This window comes from Botrytis deweyae, assembly GCF_014898535.1.
Source record: "Botrytis deweyae strain B1 chromosome Unknown BDEW_061, whole genome shotgun sequence".
In the NCBI taxonomy this organism is placed as follows: domain Eukaryota; kingdom Fungi; phylum Ascomycota; class Leotiomycetes; order Helotiales; family Sclerotiniaceae; genus Botrytis; species Botrytis deweyae.
In genome coordinates, this window is record NW_024066268.1 from 21,327 (window position 1) to 42,394 (window position 21,068).

The following is a 21,068-nucleotide window of genomic DNA, read 5'->3' on the forward strand; positions in this document are numbered from 1 at the left end:
ATGGCCCGAAGATGTCAGAGCTACTGTTTCCTCGGACAGAACTACGCTTTGCGCCCACATGGCCTATTTTGGTCGCGTCACTCATATTGTTTCTTTCATTGATGGAGACCGTGATTACTATATCTCACGATTCAAGGAGATTGAGACCCTTCTAACTGTCCAAGCACCTAGAAGTGAGCCTCTTTGGCGCACACTTATTGGTATTCGCAATACCGATCATAAATTAATAGTAACGTACCCCAGAACCTTTGAAGTATTGATGGGGCGTACTCCGGAGCAGGATGGTGAGGCACAGAAGATGTTTCAAGATGCAATTTTGCCTATTGTTCGGAGGCGCAAGTTCTTTGTCACAGATAAAGGTTTTGCAGGTGTAGCTACACCGATGATTCGGGATGGCGATACAATTGCCATTATAGCGGGAATGGGTAGGGCGACAGTACTCAGAGACACTGATTTTAAGGAATTAGAAACTGAGAGGAGGTTAGACGAAGGGAAGGAATCTAAGCGGATCACGGGTTTTGCATATGTGGGATGCCATGACAGAGATGGATTTGAGTCTCTAGCTAAGGAGAGAATGGGAGATCTGGGAAGACATAGTTGCATTGCGAGTGATCTAGAGCAGTGTCATATTATCTAAAGTCGAGTCCGAGTCGAGCTCCTGATTAAAGAATGGGTATTGAAGCAACAATGCTTAGAACAGATAAGAGATATTCAAGTATCAGTATCCGGTTCAAATATAGACAATTATGTGATATCATGCCGAAAGACTTCAAGAGATCTCGTCTTTTGTTTACTTCCGGGTGATATGTTGAATGATCGATCCTCCCACACGGCTGGCTCGGCCAGGTCTTTGCGCTGGCCACGATATTCAGTACATCAGCGAGCCTTTTGATGAAGAAGTCTCGCGATGAGATATTGTTTGCATGAGAAGTAGTATTCGCCGGGTTGAATAGTACCTTGAATGTGATTTCAGAGCTAAAGTCACATATATACACATATCCTAATTGTGTAATGTTCTTAATGGGGGAACGCGATCGGACGATGAACATATTAAAAAACATAGAGATAAATTATGTTTTGAGATCAAAATATGAATATACATATACATAATCGTACTCATTAACCTCAAGATCACTTTAATTTAGCCCTTGACGTTTTATGGTTGGGATTCAACAAGCGCAAGCAATGTGTGCAAGAAGAGCTGCGTGACATGATTTTTTTCAACCTAACCTTACCCCACTAAAAAATTGTTCGCTTCATTCACTTTATACTCGATTTAATAACTCGTTTCCAAAAAAAGAAGCGAATTTCTATACCTCATTAATTTTATCCAAATAAAAAAATTCAATTTCAATTACTTCTAATTAAATCAATATATCTTCAGATTCAATAAACTCTTTAGAATAATTAATATTTCAATTGAAAAAAATTAATATACTAATTTTTAATTAATTCAAAATAATAATTGTTAAATTGAAAATAGATAAATCAAAAACTCGATCTTGAAATTAAAAATTAATGTATTTCCAAATTATTTTCAATTATTTTCGAATTTTCGCCCCAAAATTTTCAATTTAATTAATAATGATTGGAAATAATCAAAAATTATATAAATCATACAATTCATTATTCTTTATTATTTAATTAAATTTTCAATTGAATTAGATTATAATTAATAAAGATATTATAGATTGAAATTGGAAAATCTAATATTTAAATGTTTTTGATAAAGTACTGAAATTTAAGGTTTTGGAAACACGTTATTAAATTGAGTATAGAGTATTATGCGTCCTTGGAAGCTGGTGTATAGTATAAAGAATAACAGTGAATCAAAACACCAGCCACCATTTGTTAGTACTGGATTTCTGAAGTTGACTAATTTTTTAGTATCCTAAATACCTAGCTGGGTAATTCATATCAATCACTTTTTCAACAACTTCTTTGCGTCTCTGTCAATTTTGGCCAAACCGCCATTTCATTTCCCACTCGAAACCTCCATCTCAGTCTAAACTCAAGCAAAAGGTTAGCTCATACACGTTAGTGGAGAAACAAACAAGTCTCTAACTTCACTACATAGAATTTTGGAAAGTTTGAAGCTCACGCACGCTCGCTTTCATCATGATTTTACCAACAGAACGGGATAGACAGCTGTGGCAAAAAGCGATTCAGACTCCGGAGCAAATCACGGAAGAGGAAAGACGCAATATCCTTGGACTTGTTGATCCCACAACTCAGATTTCGAACTGTCTTGAGATTACTGGAATGTCTCCCGATGAATTTGAGAAGAAGGTCCTTCAGAATCCAGAGTCTTTGACGATGGATGAATGTCGATTGATTCAATATGGATATCATATTTGGGATAATTCGGAGGCTCTGGCCGCAAGCAAAATGACCTGGCCACTTGAAGATCAATTGGCTAATATCGATGCTGAAGTTGCAGTTTTGACGCCACATGAAGACGCTATTCTGACAGCTGCGTGTCTTCGGGCTAGCTCTTTGGGGAAGCTGCGGAACGACGCTATGAAAGCTTCAATACAAAAAGCCGCAGACGATGGTGGGAAGCCATGCGCATGGGTAGAGAGATTGATTGACCGATCAGTGCCTCTTACTGCTATCGATTTACAGCCTTCTTGGGGATTTGTGGTCTTTAGAGATGCAAGAACTAATTGTAGTAAGGAAGCTTGGGAAAATTTTCTCAAAAGCTTTGAAAATGCATTGAGTGCCGGTATTTCATTGCTAGTAGGTGGCGAGCAGATAAGACAGACGAGTAAATTGATTTGGCAAGATCAATTCGTTGTTGAAAATGATAGTGAAAGTATTTACAGGTATGAATTCAGGAACCAAAACTTGACCCCTTTTGTTAACAAATTATAGAGCTTTTCAAGACGTGGTTAAAGCGAGGACCGAATCCGATCAGCAAATTCTACAAAACACATTCCTTCTCGTCACGCCAGAGGTAATCGCTTCATTCAACGGTAGCTCAAATACTCCATGGATATGGGCATACGACACGACTTTTGATCCTACAGTTTCATTTGAAACAGATACAAGCACAGTATTTAATGGCAGATTAAAAGTTGCAGCTACTTCAGCATTCACCTGGTTTTATGCTGCGCGCAAGGAAGAAATTTATTGCATGAAGCGATTTTGGGAATATGCACAGAAAAAACCCGACCAGATCTGGGACGTTGCGACTGAGATGGGAAGATACCATGGCCCTTTGGTTCTATTGAAGAAAGGCACTCACTGGCCATTCAACACCTATGAGTTTCGCAGTTGATAGTTGATGGGAGGGGTCATATGGTGTAAAGCGGTTCTAATAAATGTTACTTTCTTCAAATCTCCGGGAACTTATCATAATACCGCCAATTCAATTTCTCTGAAAGAAATATAAAATATTTCAACCAAATGCTTGTCGTGTTGCAAGTGACTTTACTTGGCCCAAAGCAACAATACACTCCACAATTTAAAGTTCGGACTTGGATATGCTGTTAGGCATCATATTAGACGTTAGAATCCAGGACATCTATCTACTTGAACTAATTGCAAATGATGAAGTTGAAAATCGAGAGAAACCAAAACTTTGAAGATTCACAGGGAAGTAACCGGTCCTGGATTATTAACACTAGAAATGTATATATTGTTGAGTTCTTCGATCTGCTAGATATTCTGAAAGTGAAATCAGTCATTTAATGAATCTAATGATATACAATATAATGGCACATATATATATACGACTAAATAGTTTAAATTTGCAGCACGCTTTGACCTCGCTTCATAGCTAAACAAAAACCACTTAAACGTGATAATAGGTGTTCACGGGTTTCAATTATAAAGAACTGATCACTAAGATTATTGGGAGTAGTTTTGGAGTAATTTCATCACAGAATATCCTCACATGGATCACGCGAAATTCGAACAACTGTTACATAGTCGAAACCCATTGGACTTCTAAGTTAGGACTGAAATATCGCGAGGGAGATAAGGTTTATTAGAGCTGTTAGCCACAAAGTAAGTATTGTTTGTAGATATGCATGTGATGAGGAGCTCTGAGTGGAAGAGGTACTTTGGATTTAATGCTTTATTACATTGCGTCAGCTTCCGGTGATAAAGTTAATATCGACACGCAGATTTCTGAAGGGGTTCCCAATATGAATCACTATGAATCTGGAAAAATGACACGAACTTGCCAGCGATTTTATTCTCATTCCAAATCACAAGCTTTTGCTCTACTGTTATCTAGCTCTACATTGAAGTCGTCGCATCGCTAGAACTTAAAGTGACTGTAACATTTTGAATTTGGGAGCTCGTTGGTGCAGAACTCTCCACGGTGGTCTGAACTGCACTTTGAGCTGCAGACCAAGAAGCTAACCAAGAAACAGAGGCTGCAGCAGAGGCCTCAGCGTATGCCGCTGCATCCATAGTGTCAGATTCTATTGGTGTCGTATCCCAGGCCCATATAGGAGATATACAATATGTAATGTTGGCCATAATACCATAGCTGCAGTTTTGACTTGGTAATGAAGGGTTGATTTGCATCAGTAGTCCCGCGGTGAGACCGAAGAAGATACTGAGAATCGGGCAATCGTCACCAGGGGCTGCTGTGTACCATACGCCGCAATTGAGGGTAGTTCCATTGGCGATAGTAGAATTCACAGGGGGATCTTGACGGGAAGTAGAGTACGGATCGTTGTTAAATGGATTGGTGTTGTGCCCGCTGGTTACTGTTGATGGATTATAAGTTCCACCTGGTGGCGAAAGACAGAGAATGGTACCGTATACTGTGGAGCTCTGCTGGAGTCCAGTACAATCAAAAGTTATCCAGGGATTGAAGCCGCGGAGACCAAATGGTCCAAGATTATAGGTAGATTCCAGAGATCCGCATGTATCGTTGGGCTGGAGGGCGTATGTGCGTTGACATTGTATGGGAAGACATAAATTCGTTGCAGGGATGATATTGGCGCAATTTGTGATGGCTGCATTTCCAATGAAAAGAGACGCAGAGGATACATTATGAGCTAGTGAGATTGTGTCGCATGTGTCTCCAGCGCTTGTTGTATAGTAATTTCCCGATACGCAAGGAGAAGCCTGAGATGGTGTTTCCTCGATCAGGGGAGGCAAGATATCTGTTGAAGATCCTAAGCTGCAAGCTTCGGCAACATAAGCTAGGATTGATGAATATGTTCCGGCGTAAGCTGAATATTGAGATGACTGCATTATTTTGAGGCGCTGTGTGTAGCATGTTGAGCACATTTCATCCCGAGGCATTTCAGAAACATCGGAAACCAGCGTGAAGTCTAGAATCAAGTCTGTGGCAATTTGTTATTGTCGATAAAAAGTGGTAAATGGGGGTCAGAGTGACTCTTACCATTGCAATAATGTCCACTCGCGGGATCTTTCAAGCAAGTCTCGTTGTAACCTTGCCAAATAAATCCACCTAGCATCGCTGGAGGGGCACCTGTAATATTGTAGCCCGCACATGAAGAACTAACTGTGTTGAAGTAGAAAGCAAGAGAGGAACCACATCCAGGATCACAAACAGAGTCAGTGAGCGTATCATTCTCTAAAGAGCCGGCCCATTGCGGTGTTGTGTAAGTAGCTAAGAGACTGTTACAGTGGATGCTAGCTGTCAAAGCTGTAACGCAAATATTAGGAAGTTCCAAAGCAGAAACAAAGTCTTCTTTGTAGAGTTGAAACCCGGTGAAGGTTCGAATCCCGATAGTTTGATCTGCCCCCTCAAGCCAAGCTAGTAGTGAAGCTACGGTGCCACCTTGATTGGGCAAGGAGAACGTGGCCACTCCATTGACTGGACTGACCATTTCAGTTGAGCCCTTTGTGACTAGATTGTAAACCCAGATCTCTGTACTCTGCTCTACACTAAAGATTCGGTCTTGGCAACTTTCGGTAGCAAGACAGGTTTGTTCATATTGCTGAAACCAACTGTACAAGCCCGCACCCAAGACATAAATACTGACAGAGTCAATTATTCTAATAGCCCATGACACTGCACAGCTCAGAGAATCTGGCTTGCAGTCACTAAACGTTGGGTCATTGGCGAAGAGACCCAGACCTGAAGTAAAAGGATTTGGTGCAGCGGGGGCGACTTGAAAATATGGTGATTCTGTTTGAATTACACCCATCAATATGTCCTTTGCCCCGGAAACCTGATATTGATATAAAATGTTATGTTCAGCTGCAGTGCCGTATAGCCAGGTTGGTCCTTGACTTTCGATTAAAAGTCCACGACCTGAATAGACATCGATCAGATCCTGGGTAACGACATCCATATCGTGATCTGCAACCCACATCCACGAGTTCTCGATATACCCAGATGACTTTGGTGTCATATGAAACAGAAGTGATGCCGCCACGCATTGAGAATTGATCTCTCCTGATAGCTTTGGACAATCTGCTAGTTGGAGATCACTGCCAATTGCACCGCCAACGCGAATGTGAGTATCTGGAGAAGTTAGTATAAAAATGATAACATAGTAGACACACGTACCCCACATGCCCACAGATCCCTGGATAATCTCATGAAAATTCCATTCAACCAATATCGCACCGGCAGTTGGACCGGAAACGGTGAACATCATGTCTTGAATTTCTATGACACCTATATCTCCGGAATTTCCTACTTGTACAGCAACTCTTGGATTATTGATGTCTTGAAACTTGTCTCCTGTGGCCATTATTTGACTCCAAGCCTGCCCAACAATTCTCGACCCGACTGGTATATGCACTGTGTCGAAGATCTTGTACACTCCGAAAGGTATGAAAACTATCGAGGACATGTTGGCCGCTAAGGCAAAAATAGAGTTTAAGGCAGCCTAGGAAGAAGAACGTCAGTCATATTCATGGGAATATTGGGGCAAATAAACCTCGTATTAACCACAAATATGTGACTAGAGGAGCGTAAAAGTCGCCCGCCCGAAAGAATTGAAAAATCGAACACGTACTGTATCGTCTGTTTGTCCATCTCCTACTGCCCCATAAGTTGTCACATCGATAATTTGACTGAAACCTATATTAGTATAGACTGGTCTGCGCCTTGTGAAGAACTTTGGCGATGGGGTGGTTTGATTTCCACTTTGGTCAACCAATGATGCCGACCGAGACATCTGTGATATCTTCTGAGCACTAGCAAAATTCTCAACACCAGAAGCATTGGTCATCATACCAAATCCCCAAGAATCAATGGTAGTGACGTCGGAGCTGCCAGCTAGTAATGTGTGGGCATTTTGATTGTTTGTGACGACCTTTGAGACATTGTTAAGATAGGCATTCTCTATCAACAATGAGGTTGAATTCGTGGAAAAGAGAGAGGTCTCGATTCCAATTGGTGTGTTCTCAATGACAAGATCTAGTAAGGTCAAAGATCCAACATTTTTGGATGTTCCTAGAGAGCCTCCAGCCTATTTGATCACTCAATAAAATATTCAGAATGGTAACGGATAAGTAAACATACCTCTCCAACGATATTAATTCCCGTTCCACAGTTTTTGATATCTTATAAATCCTGAGATTAGCATAAATTCTCAGTCAAGAGATCAGGAGCTGTCATAGTTGATAATGATGACTATTTTAGTTTGGTACTCTGTGGGGTAACAGATAAGCGAGCCAAATCAGGGGATCAAAACTTACTTATTCCTTGCATGGTCCAGGCCCAGTCCCATGAGATCTGTAAAGCAGTCTTGCAGCCATCAAAAGCCAGATTTCGCGATGTAAATTGTTGGTTACCAAAGTATGCACTGAATTGGTCAGATAATTGTAAATACTGTGCAGTTGATCACTTACCCGAACATGCCACCGACAAATGTTAAATCAGATAGCCAGCCTCCAGAACCATTTTCCATATATATCTGTGGGATCTTGTTAATCTTATTGGCTAAACAGGAATGAATTATCTTACTCCTTGCTGAGTCGAACCCTCCTCCGATGACATGACAAAATGAATGTTTTCCAGTGATGTTCCCTGGGCAACCTGCCAATGTATAGCGCAGACCTGAGCATTCAGTTGAGTACGAGTTATATCCATTATGAAGTTCTTGATACTTCTGAAGAAGTTATTTGTATTTAGATACCTTGGAGCTAGGTCAGTAGAGTTTTCAGAGACGTTAGAAACGCTAACTTACCAGCCTTCCGTAGTTCCAATGTAGACGTCAGACGTAATAACACCAAGTCCAACAAAACTTGATGCAGCAATAATCATTGGCAGGTCGGTAGGCTAAAGATGATTAGCAATTAATTTCACTTATAAGAAAACATCACCTTACATCTCCCAGTATCTCGGTGTTGTAGTATTGAATAATTGGAGAGCTGACAAGATAAACGCCAGGTGGAAAGAAAACAGTGGCAGGATAAATTGTGCTAGACCCACAATCGATACCGCATCTTCCACCATATGATATTGCTGCATTGATAGCTTCGGTATCGTCTGTCAAACCATCACCTATGAAATTAATTAGTGAAATGAGGCAGCATAAAGCCCAAGACTTTCACATACCTGCAGCACCATAATCCATAACATTTCTCCAAACTTGATAGCCCGTCGGGGCAAATGGACTTTGGCCATTTTGCTCGATGCTTCTCATCCAGAAAGTTGAGCTTTCTCGTTTGATATTTGTGTGTTTTGCAGGTTTCTGTGCATTGTAGAGTGAGGGAAGTCTGCTCGGGGCCCATCCGTGTAAGCCATCAGGATACGCTAATGCCTGAGCCATGACGTTTGTATCATTAGTTCCAGATGTTGACATCAAGCTGGTTGGTAACTGCGGTATAGATGCTTGTTGTGGATTCAATTCCGCCATGACACGAGCAGCTGTCACAAGTTCCTTGGGGAGAGTGTATGCATAGCTTCCCTTTGGAGAATCCGCAGTCTTGTGATCACTTGATGAACTTTCGTCCAAATTCCGACTGTTGTTTGAAAATTTGTTATCCTTTCCGTAAGATAGTGGTGGTGCTTTTTCACGACTGCCCAGAATTTCAGATGCATTTCTGAATTCGTACCTATTTCTTTGAGGATTTTGTAGTCTAAGTCGATTTGCAAGCACAATGGCCTTCATACCCTCGAATAGGGTGGTTTCTGCATTAGCTAGACCTGCAAGTTCATCGATGCTGTCATCGCGATTAACAATTCTCAGGTGATGTCTCTCATGATGAGAATGAGAGAGTGGTTCATTCCGAGACAATGCTGTTGCTGAATAGACGCCAATTATGTTGATCATAATGAGTATGAGGAGACTCATAAAGAAAATGCTTTGCATGTTAAATCCTTTAGTTATCATTAATGCCATTATGTGGATGTCTGGAGGCAGTAAATTGAATGAAAAAAAGGGTTGTAAAACGAGCAGAAAAAGAGAGCGTTCACCAAGGTTATGGGGTTAAAATCTTTATCTAAAAGCTGGAGAGATAATGAATCAACAAAGATATGATCAAATGTGCAGATTTTCAGTTACCCTAGTAACTAACTCTCCCAGTAGCTTGAAGTCAATCAAAGTGTCGAAATTTATTTCAAGATGATTCCAGAGTTTCACCGCTATTGTATAGCTATCAAAAGCAATTTACACCTCTCCAGGTACACAAATATACTATATTAAGATTAGAGATGTCCCAAACATTGGCCAATATGTGTTCGTCTGATATACTGTCGCAGAATAATGGACAGCCATAGGACTAAGACCTCCAAGTACCTACCTACCTAGTGAAAATTTGCACTACCGAGATTGCTCGCATATTGGAAATTGTGAAATTAGAATGAAGCTTGGACAAAATTTGCACCTCGAGTATGTTTTTATCAGAAAGTGAATCAACATGAATCAGATTTTACACATGCTCATATCACTTGAAGTTCCTCTCATAGTCACTTCTGGCTTCTCTGGATACCTTTCATCAACACTAACTAAAACCTTGCACAAACTTCTATTGATGGCCTTTTGACCTAGAACGATAGATGCACAAAAGATATATACTGTTTCTCCAATTGTTCAGATATTTTTGTCCAGCTTTCAAAAATCCTCAAAATTTGGGCCTTTATCGATATTTATGCAGAGAGACTGCCAGTGGCCTGTACCTTCTCTCAGTGCGGTGCTCAGTATGGAGTTACCTCTTATCCAAGTCAATCGAAAGAAATGGCAATTGATCATTATTGCACTCTTGGCGCTGTTAATTTCGACAGCAATGGCGCAAGAATGCAGTGCTACAAGTCTCTGTGCTACTGGATGTTGTAGCGAGTTCGGTTTTTGTGGTACTGGCGATGATCATTGTGGAAAAGATTGCTTGTCTACATGCGACTATAAGCTTGGCTGTGATGTTAACAATCCTTGCCCTTCTGGGAAGGGATGTTGTTCAAAATTTGGATTTTGTGGTCTTGGTCCAAACTGTAAGTCAAGTTTTGATTCTCATCTGTTTGCTTTACTGATGTTTTCAATAGATTGTGCTCCTGAGGTCTGTGTGGCGAATTGTGATCGAAAGTCCGAATGCGATCCTGGCTATGGTGCTTTTGGGTATTCTGAAATCGAAAAATGCCCATTAAATGTCTGCTGTAGCAAGTAAGATCTTTAGCTTGAGGTGTATTGTATTTTCAGCTCGCTAACATGTTGTAGATGGGGATTTTGCGGACTCACGGAAGAGTTTTGCGGCAACAAAACCATTACACGTCCATCATGCAGCTCTTCTGGCTCCACTACTCGGCGTACTGTCGGCTAGTATGTATTAAATCATTTCAGTCCTCAAACTGTAAAAAGCGAACTTGTCTAACGTATATATAGTTACGAGGGATGGGCAAATCGAAAAGTCTGTCAACCGTTTCCACCAGACATGATACCAGTTGGGACTTACACACACATCAACTTTGCATTTGCATCCATTGACCCTATTACGTTCAGTATCGTTCCTGGAGACCCTAGCGACGTTGAACTATATGAGCAGGTCACGATGCACAAGCTGCTGCAGCCTGACCTGCAAGTGTTCATAGTTATTGGAGGATGGACTTTTAACGACGCTGGGTTGACAGCCACCACGTTCAGTGATCTAGCAGCATCTTTGGAAAATCAAAAGAAGTTTTTTACATCTTTGACATCTTTCATGTCAACATACAACTTTGATGGGGTGGAAATCGACTGGGAGTACCCCGTAGCGGATGATAGGAATGGAAGACCTGCGGATTTTCACAACTTTCCCTCTTTCATCGCAAATCTAAAAAGCCACCTCACTCCTATGGGTAGGGGCGGTGTTTCGATTACATTACCTGCATCATATTGGTATCTGCAATATTTTGACCTTGAAAAGCTACAGAAGAGTGTAGACTTCTTCAACATCATGAGTACGTACCATTTTTGCGCTGATAACTACATGACTACATGACCACAGGCTTGATCTAAAGTGCTGACATTGAGTTAAAGCCTACGATATGCATGGACTATGGGATAAGAAGAGTAAATGGGCTGGAAATTTTCTCAACGGTAAGATTTCAAATATTCTGTGCATTCATCAACTTACGCAGCAAAATAGCACACACAAACCTCACAGAAATTACCACTGCCCTCGACTTGCTTTGGAGAAATCATATCAACCCCAGTAAGGTCAATTTCGGGCTTGCTTTTTATGCAAGATCATTTGCAATGCTAGATCCGACTTGCTCTGCACCAGGCTGTCGTTTCTCATCTGGTGGAAATGCAGGCCGATGCACCAATTCGATCGGAACACTTTCAAATGCGGAAATCGCAGACCGGATTAAAGAGAATGGGTTGACACCAATACACTACGTTGATGCGGCCGTCAAAATAATTACATGGGATGATCAATGGGTGGCATATGATGATGCAGAAACCTATCAACAAAAACTAGATTTTGCACGAAGCCAATGTCTCGGCGGAATCATGGTTTGGGCATTGAGTCAAGATTCTGCGGATCTCAATTCCTCCAAAGCCATTTTTATAGCCACGAATAGTAGCTCACGTACTTCTTACTCGCTTAAATCAGTTGCGAGCACAGCTGAAGATGCGGATCAGCCATCAACAACTTTAATAACAAATGTGCCATATCGACAGTGCCGATGGTCAGATTGCGGATCTGGATGCGAATCCCTTGGCGACAATTTCCTTCCCATTAAACGCGCGATTGGCGAGGGAGATGGCAAATTCGGGCACCCAGAAGGCGAAGACATACAAGACTCGAGTTACTGTGGCTCAGCATCCTTACTCCGTAAATTCTGCTGCCCCACAGAACTGTCCATGCCTACATGTGCACATTTTTTTTTCAACAACGGGAAATGTAATGCTGATAATACCAACAGCTGTACCGATATGGATAAAGGTTATGTTGAGGTTGGCAGCATTAACAGCTTCTGCAACACTCGAAAGAAAGGTGGCTACGAGCAGATTTGCTGCACAACTGATACACCGTCTATGAAACTGTATAGTCAAAGTATATGGAATGGAAAGCCTGGACAGTGTGATACCAAATCAAGAGGTCCTTTAGATTTTAACGGTTGTCCTACCGACAACTATAATGTCAGGGTTGCAGATTCAATTAAAGGAAGTGGTGGTACTTACTGTGGACTTGAACCAGTTCCGTTCAGATTGCAAGATGCACCTTTGATATATCAAAGTCGTGTTTATTGTAGTAATACTGGGACTGGAAACGGTAGCTGGGGCGAATGCAACGTTTATAAAAATCATGGCCCAACACCACCAGGGCGATCTCGTGGATGGTGTCAATCTGGTTGCCCTATCGGCCAGATTAGAGTGGCAAGTTAGTCAAAATATGCTTTCCCTTGAATTTTCCCATTGATTTGGATACATGCTGATAGCTTCGTTTTCTAGTGGAAGATCCGTCCCCATGTCAGGATAATGGAGGAGCCATAGTGACGTGTTGTGAGGGGGACTACTCTTATGAAAAATCACAGGTAGTGATCAGTGAGCTACTGAAGAAATATCAAGACGCAGCAAAGGATTTCGTAGAATCCTATCAGGAAGAATGTTCTGCATTCCTTGCTTCAAATGCAAATGGAGATGGCTTGAACCTTGGATCCTCTGCGTTTAACCTTGATTCAAGAAGCAAAAAAGGTTTCAGCTCAGTGGAGACAATGGTTTTACTCCTTTACACACTCCTCAATGATCCTATAGATGGGAATACTATGCTTAGGGCCGAACGTGAACTCTGTAAGTTACATCCATTTATTCTGACGATTCAAAGCCATGCAAATTAATGCTCACATATCTTAGGGGAACTCACCATGCAATCCTTAGGGCTGCAAAATCTTGGTCTCACACCACTCAGAAATTTTCTCCTCGCCGATAGAGGATTCAGACGAATTTCCAAACTCCTACAAGCCGAGCAGGTCCCATGCAACGCAGAAAAGATCAACGACGTGATTGGTGCTGCCTCGAACAATGGTAGCGGATTGTTGACTGAAGAATGTGCTATTTTCACTATTCCATGCTTAGACCCAGATTTCTTCTACACCGATCCAAACTCAAAGTACGATTACGTTGCTTCTCAAGCAAGCGGGAATCCGATAGATTCCTGTGAGCCTAGTAGGAAAAACCCTAATTTCTCAGGAAATGATGAAACACTCCATCAATTAGGGAAACGAGATGGGGCTCCAAGAGAGTATTCCATAAATCTTGGGACTGATGCGCGTGGAAATCCGCGGATAATTTTCATCTGGTCCTTTTCATATCCAAGTGGCCAGAACGGTCAGACTTTCGTCGAAATCACTCGCAATATAGACAGATATAGCTTAAACAATCCTGAAGATTGCACTGACGCATCTTATGCCCCAACTGCTGACCCTGAAGACACACCAGCTTGGGTTGGTAAGTTAAAATACACTCCTTGCTTATCGTCATGAAGAAAAAACTGACAGATTTAATTTTAGTTGAGCATATTTTTGAATTGCAAACACCATCTAGATTGCTAGAATTTATGGTCCATGGAATCTTACCTCAAGTTGTCACCGGAGGCGTCACCGTACCTGAATATAGGACCCAGAGAACCCTCATGGATCCCGATATATTGGAAAAATATTTCCAAAAACCATATCAAACTTGGGATAGGGTAACTGAGGGCTTAAAGGGTCGACCTGATGCGAATCTCATGCACTGCTTGGGGGCAAAAGATAACACGAAGAATATCCGTTTGATGGATGCTGCTGGAAATGCAATAAAATCAAGGGTAATTTTAAACTCTCAGTTCTTTATAATCGCGCTGACAAATATGAATGAGTTCTAGTTATGGAGTCTAAAATCCCCCATTGCTGATGCAACATGGGAAGAGAAGGGATATGACATCGCAACCCAAAAAAACGGTAACGCTGCGCTCTCGGCTATTCGTGATGTATTAAATCTGTTCCTCGATGCAGAAACACTAAACTAATATTTTTTCAGGTGCTTGCAGTCATGAGCTATTTCAGACAACCAGCAATTGATAAGAGTATCCGTTCTATAGTTACTGATATGCACGACGCGTTTCTTGAATTTCAGGACGCATTGAACACTAGTCTAGCCCCTCAATATTTGGAGATTGTAACCCTCTGGGATGAAGGAGTTCAACAATGGGCCATGCGTATGAATCAATTTACTCGGGACTGGCTTCGCATCAAGATATCAAAGCTGCGAAGCTTGTGGGAATCCTTTACTACTACAAGTAGTCCCACAGACCCCTTGAGAGCATATGCGCGGCGGATGCTTAGAACCTTGAATGAATTGGAATTGCAAGTAGATCTACCAACCGCACAGGTGGATCTTACCGCTTTCGCACCTTAGCGGATTGCCTGTAATTAAATTAGGATTACCATCAACGGCAAGATGCAATGCATGAGTACAATATAACATTCATCTTCTTTGGGCCTTCTTTTGTGTCTATATCTGTCGCAATGACGTGACTTTTGAACCTAGTACCGCGAATTATAGATTGCTCGAGATCTCCTGTCACAACTGTGAAACTGATCCCATCAAGATTGAACGGCCATTGGATCAATGGTCAGTGTTATTGGGGCTTGAACAAGAACCAGATTTATTTTAATCTAGCATCTTGCTAAAAATAGCTACCAGAGATTACGATACATGATCTAAACAAGTGTGAGATATCGAGGCACTGGTTTAATTGATTTATGGGGCAGGAGTAAACGGAAATATCATGAATGAAAAATAAAGTCTTCACCAGCACACTCGCCTTTGAAATTTTTCTTAAATGGTCGAGGATTATGTGGTTTACATATATGACACAGAGCACATTACCTGAAATTGGAAGATGCCTGATACAATATGTAGCCTAGCGAGGCTGTGAATCGAGGAGATGAGGTGTCATGTATATTTCTAAGTGACCTATTAACATTGCAAGAGCTCATGTATCAGATGTAAATCGGTCGTCAATCTGTAACCCGAGCGTCTGAGCTGGTGTCGATATTGGTTCTTCCACTTGAAATATTATCCGACCAATAAATCGACCATTTTTATGAATGAAGAGCAAGGCTTATGCCACAGAACCAAATTAGCGAGCCCCACAGTCGTATTGTCGAGAAAGAATATGTTTCGAAGCAAGGTTGAAAAAGTAGCAGATAAAGTGGAATTAGTACAAACGAACGAACTCGCGATCAGAAACTCGCTATTATTTCAAGAATTCAGGTGTGCCAGAAGACAGAAATCTACAAAAGGACGCGAACAAAAAAACTAATTAGAGAAACCTGAGCAGGATCTTCATGGTGAATAAGTCTTCATCGATCTAGAGAAGAATCTGGACTCAAATCATGCATCAGCCTGTAAGGGATGATGGAATCTCAAAAAATCACGACGTCTAAAATAAATTTATCAGCCCGGAGAAGACTTTTCTCCGAACATTACATATCTACGAAGAGATACATATTATCGAATAATACGCTGCGTTTTTTGGACGAGATCAAACGAATTTTAGAAATCATACCACTAAGCCGCATAAACAACTGTTGCCTAGATTATCTAATAATCCGTCGTGCAGCAACTAGCACTGCAATGAACGCCACGCATGACTCACTCTAGGCAGCCCCGGAAGGGTGGTCCATTCTAAATGGTGCAGGTGCATTACAAGACCTTTTGTACCACCACCAAATGCGTGCCGAGCCATGATCTGCTGGTAACCGTACAGTGTGCGCTTATTGATAGGCCTTTAAAAACCTCGCTTAACCGAGCAGTTTCAAGCGCCTTGCAATTACAGATCACCACGAGACGTATAGGCAAAGATGTGTAAGCGGGCCACTGGCGACCAAGAGTGTTCAAATGTGAGTTGGAAATCGACTACTCAGTGTTCGAGATGTTCAGAAGTGAATTGAAAGTGAAAAGTAAATGCCCACAGCCGAAATAGACATTAAAAGAATTTTGAGCATGACTGTGAAGTTGAAGAATAGTGGTATTTGCCAAATAAAACTGATTCGGAAACGAGGAATAAAAGAGATTCAAGCAGGAACTTCAACGATCTTCGCGTTTAAATATGGACAAATCAGCCAGTAAATGAATCATTACCTTATGAAAGTCTACCGATACAGATTATGATGCTCCAAGCCATCAGGCATCTAAGAAATATCTTCAATAGATCGAGCATGCCAGTCATCCAAGTCAACAAATCCTTCTCATCTTCTAACTCCTCTGTTTAAAACATAACGGGTACCGCCAAGATATTTTGTCTTGAATTCTGAGTACTAAACAGATGATCAGTCAGTAAAAATTTCCATTCTCCCAAAGACTACAAGTAGCGTGACCCACCTCCAGTTTCCAATCCCAGCGAAACCAATTTCTTTTTCCATCCTCCTCCCGACCATTTGCGGGATCATCAGGCTGGTAAAATTCCTTGAACAAGTGCAGACCATCTTGTTTTGGTTGCCAATCCTGCTTGCTAGCCCAGTACATGTACCCGTTCCCATTGAAAGGCTGGGATTCGGCGAAAGTACATCCAGTTTGTTTCCTCTGATATTCGAGTCTCCACGCGTGGAGTTTCCCTTCTTGTATCTTGATCTTCTCACTCGTATGTTGGATAACTTGTACCAAGTCTATGCCCGCTTCGTCACAGAGGCGGATTACCTCGCACGGCCATCCGATCTCGTAACCTAGCTCTTCCCATTCTTTCAAAAATCTGAAGATAAGCAGCAAGATGACGGGGATATTCTTCACCGTAGAATTCGCAGCGAAAAGATTGTGCTCGGAAAGCATTTCGAGAGATGTTAGAAGCATAGTCCCAAACTCGTTAACTATAGCTTCGATACGAGAGCTGTCGTCGCACACTGACGATTTATTAGTTATACCAAGGCGCAAAGGATAGCTGGGGATAGAGATTAAAGCATACTAGCCCAATTAATCAACTCTCCAAAAGTCAAGAAGGACGCAAGCCCTTCAATATATGCCCATTTGTTGTATGGACTAACGGTTTTCTGGAAAATATCCCGATCAAAATCCCTCATCTACAAGAAAGGCTAACATCAGATTTTGCTTAATGAACTATTGCGGAAGGGCTGATGGGAGTTCTCATATACCATATTCAGCATAATTTCAGAAATGCCGCTTCCAGACCAGTCATCATCATCAACTTGTTCTCGTTTTTGTTGTTCTTTGAGCAGGTGCTCTGCGAGTTTAATTCCATTCTTAGAAACAAGGAATCCAGAAGTGGAAACCATGCCACCACTTGTGGAGGCTAGTTGTGCTCTTTGATTTCCAGTGCTAGGTTCAGAGTCGAGTCGAAATTTCGTTGTCCGGCCTTGGCTCCAACTAAGGGTATGATAATTCGGTTTCTTGGATAACTGGAAAGGGTACTTTTTGTTAGTCACAAACTTCCACCGAATGAGAAGAAACTTACCGTTTCAGGATTTGAGTACTTGAAGTCTCTCATCTGAAGATTGCTGAATGGCTTTGAAGCTGGTAGTTCCGTGAGAGACAACTTGTTGTCTGCATTTCTAGAACTGCCAGTTGTGACATCGGTATCTGAGTCACTGGATATGTCGATCACGATCTTATCTTTGGGAGGCATCTGAATTTTTAGTGTTGTAGTTTTGAAGTGGAAGTTCTTGATCATCCAGAGAAAAACAAGCTTATCTACATCTCTGACACTAGCAACCAGTGTTGCCTGGTAAAAAGAAAGGCCACTTCTCACCCATATTAAGTGTAGTATTTTGAACACTGCCAGCCAATGGCCAACCAAACTATTTGAATATGCAAGGGTATCGTAGAATTCTAATTGCCTGCGAAGAAGGTAAGTTGAAGAAAGACCCCATTCGCTCGCGGCTTTGGCCGTATGCAGGCCATCAAGCATTGCCTAGGCTATTTCCTGACGAGGTTCTCATCGATGCGTTATTTCCTGAAAATCCGTTCGACTTAGAAATTCCTTAACATCCATGGATGTTTTCTTTTTCAACTAGCCGGCGAAATGCCCAATCCTGACCGATTTGTAATCCATGCCGATATGCATGATGAATTGACTTCAATAGACAATTACCTATGTGAGAGATCACGGGAAAGATAGAAACTGTGTCCACAACTTGGCTTGTAGTATGAAATATAGGCGCCATATCGATCTTAGATGGTGAAAATCTTGAAATTACTTGCCCAAACGTCCATAACTACCCTCTCTTTGACTACGAGTCGGTGGCTAATCATTTTATCTCTTATATTTGAACATTTGAGTGTGCTCTTGGTAGTCCACGATAGGGGCCTCACAGAGAGCTGTGAATAGCTCTCCATCCCTTACATCGTCTTCAACTCTCATGACACTTATCTAATTTTACTTTGCCGCCTTCCGTCTCTTTTCTCCTCACCAAGATCCTCACCATGATCTCCGCCTCAATTTTTCTTCTTCATCTCTTCTTTTAATCTTTTCAATCTTCAAGACATGAGACTAATTCTTTGGCCCAATATAGTCTAAAATCTTGGATACACTAATCGCATTTGTGACTCGTAAAATACTAAGCAAGAGGATGAAACCTAGGGTTATGGAATGTTAGTTGAGACTTGGGCACCTTCGACAAATCGTATTTGTTCCCGCCTTTGAGATTGGCTTTTGCGAATTGATACTGTAACATTGTATCAGCATCGACGATGACGAGTAAGGGAAGGAGTAAACATTGCAATTACCTCTGTTTTCCAATCCCATCTATACCAATTTTTCGTGGGGAAAATCCATCGTGAGTCAGGTTCTTTTTCTTTCATATCATCCTCAGGACGCCAATCACTCTTTTCGGCCCAAAACTTATACCCGTCTCCATCTTCTGCCCCTTCGAAATTTTCTTTCTTTTCCTTGTATTCCTCTCTCCAAGCCGTTAACTTTTCCTCATCTATATCTACTTGTTTTCTGATAGACTTGCTGAGATCTATCCCTGCTTGGTCGCATAATCGAACGACCTCACATTGCCAACTTGAGCCATCGAAAAGATCTGTGGTATATGAATCGAGGAATTCGAGAATGATGAGGCAAATGATAGGAATGTTCTTGATCTCTGAATCCGCACTGAAAAGTTTGTGCTCTGAGAGCATTTCAAATGAAGTGAGTACCATAATTCCGATCATACCGACTTCTTCTCTTAGTCCATCAGGATTATCCTGCACTAAAAATATTGTCAGTTTGTTGATAAAGAGGACATAATACTGCGTACTCAACCATTCTGCAGGGTCTCCAGCTTTGAAGAAAACTGCTAGTGCTTCAACATAAGCCCATTTCTTGTATGGACTGATAGTCTTCTTGTAGATATCACGATTGAAATCTTTAAGCTATATAGACACCGGGGTCAGCGTTGAGCCACTATCAGTTCTTGACATCAACGCGGAGACTCACAAAATTTTGTATGGCCTCAGAACTTCCATAGCCATTGAAGTCGTTGTAAATATGTGTATCATAATGATCTTGGTTTCTCTTGTCACGTTCTTTGTCCAGTTTCTGGGCAAGCTCTACACCATCTTGGGATAGCGGGAATCCCATATCAGATACCCTACTACACCATTCTTCGCCAAGCGTCTCTCCTGGGTTTGGGAGATCTAAATCTTTACCCCTCCCCTTGTCGTTTTGATCCTTCTTGCCATTTCCATCATTCTTGGCAGCATCTTCATCTTCGTCTTCGTCTTCATCTTTATCGTCATCTTCATCTTCATCGTCCTCTTCATCGTCATCGTCATCTTCATCTTCATCGTCGTAATCTGTGGACTTCCAATCAAGAACGATGTAAGAGGGTTTTTTAGACAGTTAGAAGGATAATTCATGTCAGATTGAGTTCAGGGTCTTGGGTTTTAGTGCCGCGTTGCAAGATATTATCTGCTAAGAAATCATAGGGAGTCTCACAGTATTTGCGTTGGAAAACTTTATATCTCCACCCGCGATATCCGTACTTGAGGTAGGGGTGGCGTTGGCAGCTGCTTTGGCAACCTTCGAGGAACTGTTGCTGCTAGCTGCTTTCCTCTTTGGTGGCATGCTGGATGATCGAGTTTATGGTTGACACTGGGAGAGATTTGGATTCTTAAACAAGGTGAAACGACTAGGTATGTCTCTCAGTGATCGAGAATTGTTAACGATCTTTTCTCACAGTACCTCGAATATCAACGCGTTTGATATCGCGTGCTCAGCTGATTCTTTAGTTGCAAGATAAAGCCGATGGAGGCGGGATTATATGAGGAGGTGTCCGAGAACTACTAAATGCGTGAAGCCGAGGTAGTAAAGGACTGCAGAACAAACGCGGCGCAAGGGATGAAGTCGTGTTTGTTTGTATCACGTGATTACGCAATCAATAATCCTTGTTAGTTTCTTCCGCTTGCCCCTCATCTGACGCGTTCACGTCACGTCGCGTAAACCTTATCATGACAAAGTCTCAACAGAACAAACTCACAAGACTTGGACTGCGATTGGGACTCATACTCAATTTAATTCTTTCTCAATTATACTCCTCATCAAACTCAGAATTGAACTCATCTTCACTCACTCCTAGATTTTATTGCTTACGGATCGGTTTCCACGTTGGTATGAAAGGTTAAGCGCAATCTCGCATCGATTGATCCATCCTCATCGACCTAACCCCAGCTACCCCCGCAACGTAAGACAAGACATTGTCAAAAGTTCATTGAACC

The 21,068-nt window shown here is 41.6% G+C and overlaps 6 protein-coding genes across 6 annotated transcripts; 3 read left to right on the plus strand and 3 right to left on the minus strand.

Annotated features, from left to right (window-relative positions):
* Positions 1-58: 58 nt before the first annotated feature.
* Positions 59-637, plus strand: EAE98_012211 (uncharacterized protein; the record flags this gene model as incomplete). The annotated part of the gene is made up of 1 exon (XM_038959836.1): positions 59-637. One exon carries the CDS (start codon positions 59-61, stop codon positions 635-637), a length of 579 nt encoding a protein of 192 aa, XP_038803776.1.
* Positions 638-2,118: 1,481 nt separating this feature from the next.
* EAE98_012212 (uncharacterized protein) lies at positions 2,119-3,280 on the plus strand (the record flags this gene model as incomplete). Its single annotated transcript, XM_038959837.1, has 2 exons — positions 2,119-2,825; positions 2,875-3,280. The coding sequence occupies 2 exons, from the start codon at positions 2,119-2,121 to the stop codon at positions 3,278-3,280; spliced, it is 1,113 nt and encodes a 370-aa protein (XP_038803777.1).
* Positions 3,281-4,245: 965 nt separating this feature from the next.
* On the minus strand, positions 4,246-9,224 carry EAE98_012213 (uncharacterized protein; the record flags this gene model as incomplete). The annotated part of the gene is made up of 11 exons (XM_038959838.1): positions 4,246-5,309; positions 5,369-6,460; positions 6,506-6,830; positions 6,960-7,415; positions 7,469-7,509; positions 7,645-7,751; positions 7,798-7,862; positions 7,913-8,084; positions 8,136-8,227; positions 8,277-8,452; positions 8,507-9,224. The coding sequence occupies 11 exons, from the start codon at positions 9,222-9,224 to the stop codon at positions 4,246-4,248; spliced, it is 4,308 nt and encodes a 1,435-aa protein (XP_038803778.1).
* Positions 9,225-10,176: 952 nt separating this feature from the next.
* On the plus strand, positions 10,177-14,765 carry EAE98_012214 (uncharacterized protein; the record flags this gene model as incomplete). Its single annotated transcript, XM_038959839.1, has 11 exons — positions 10,177-10,378; positions 10,430-10,547; positions 10,602-10,703; positions 10,767-11,320; positions 11,400-11,459; positions 11,509-12,750; positions 12,822-13,160; positions 13,224-13,817; positions 13,880-14,175; positions 14,233-14,337; positions 14,388-14,765. The coding sequence occupies 11 exons, from the start codon at positions 10,177-10,179 to the stop codon at positions 14,763-14,765; spliced, it is 3,990 nt and encodes a 1,329-aa protein (XP_038803779.1).
* A 1,838-nt stretch (positions 14,766-16,603) lies between these two features.
* EAE98_012215 (uncharacterized protein) lies at positions 16,604-17,991 on the minus strand (the record flags this gene model as incomplete). Its single annotated transcript, XM_038959840.1, has 5 exons — positions 16,604-16,672; positions 16,737-17,251; positions 17,314-17,428; positions 17,501-17,764; positions 17,821-17,991. 5 exons carry the CDS (start codon positions 17,989-17,991, stop codon positions 16,604-16,606), a joined length of 1,134 nt encoding a protein of 377 aa, XP_038803780.1.
* A 931-nt stretch (positions 17,992-18,922) lies between these two features.
* Positions 18,923-20,418, minus strand: EAE98_012216 (uncharacterized protein; the record flags this gene model as incomplete). The annotated part of the gene is made up of 5 exons (XM_038959841.1): positions 18,923-19,030; positions 19,092-19,561; positions 19,610-19,724; positions 19,789-20,147; positions 20,337-20,418. 5 exons carry the CDS (start codon positions 20,416-20,418, stop codon positions 18,923-18,925), a joined length of 1,134 nt encoding a protein of 377 aa, XP_038803781.1.
* Positions 20,419-21,068: the final 650 nt, after the last annotated feature.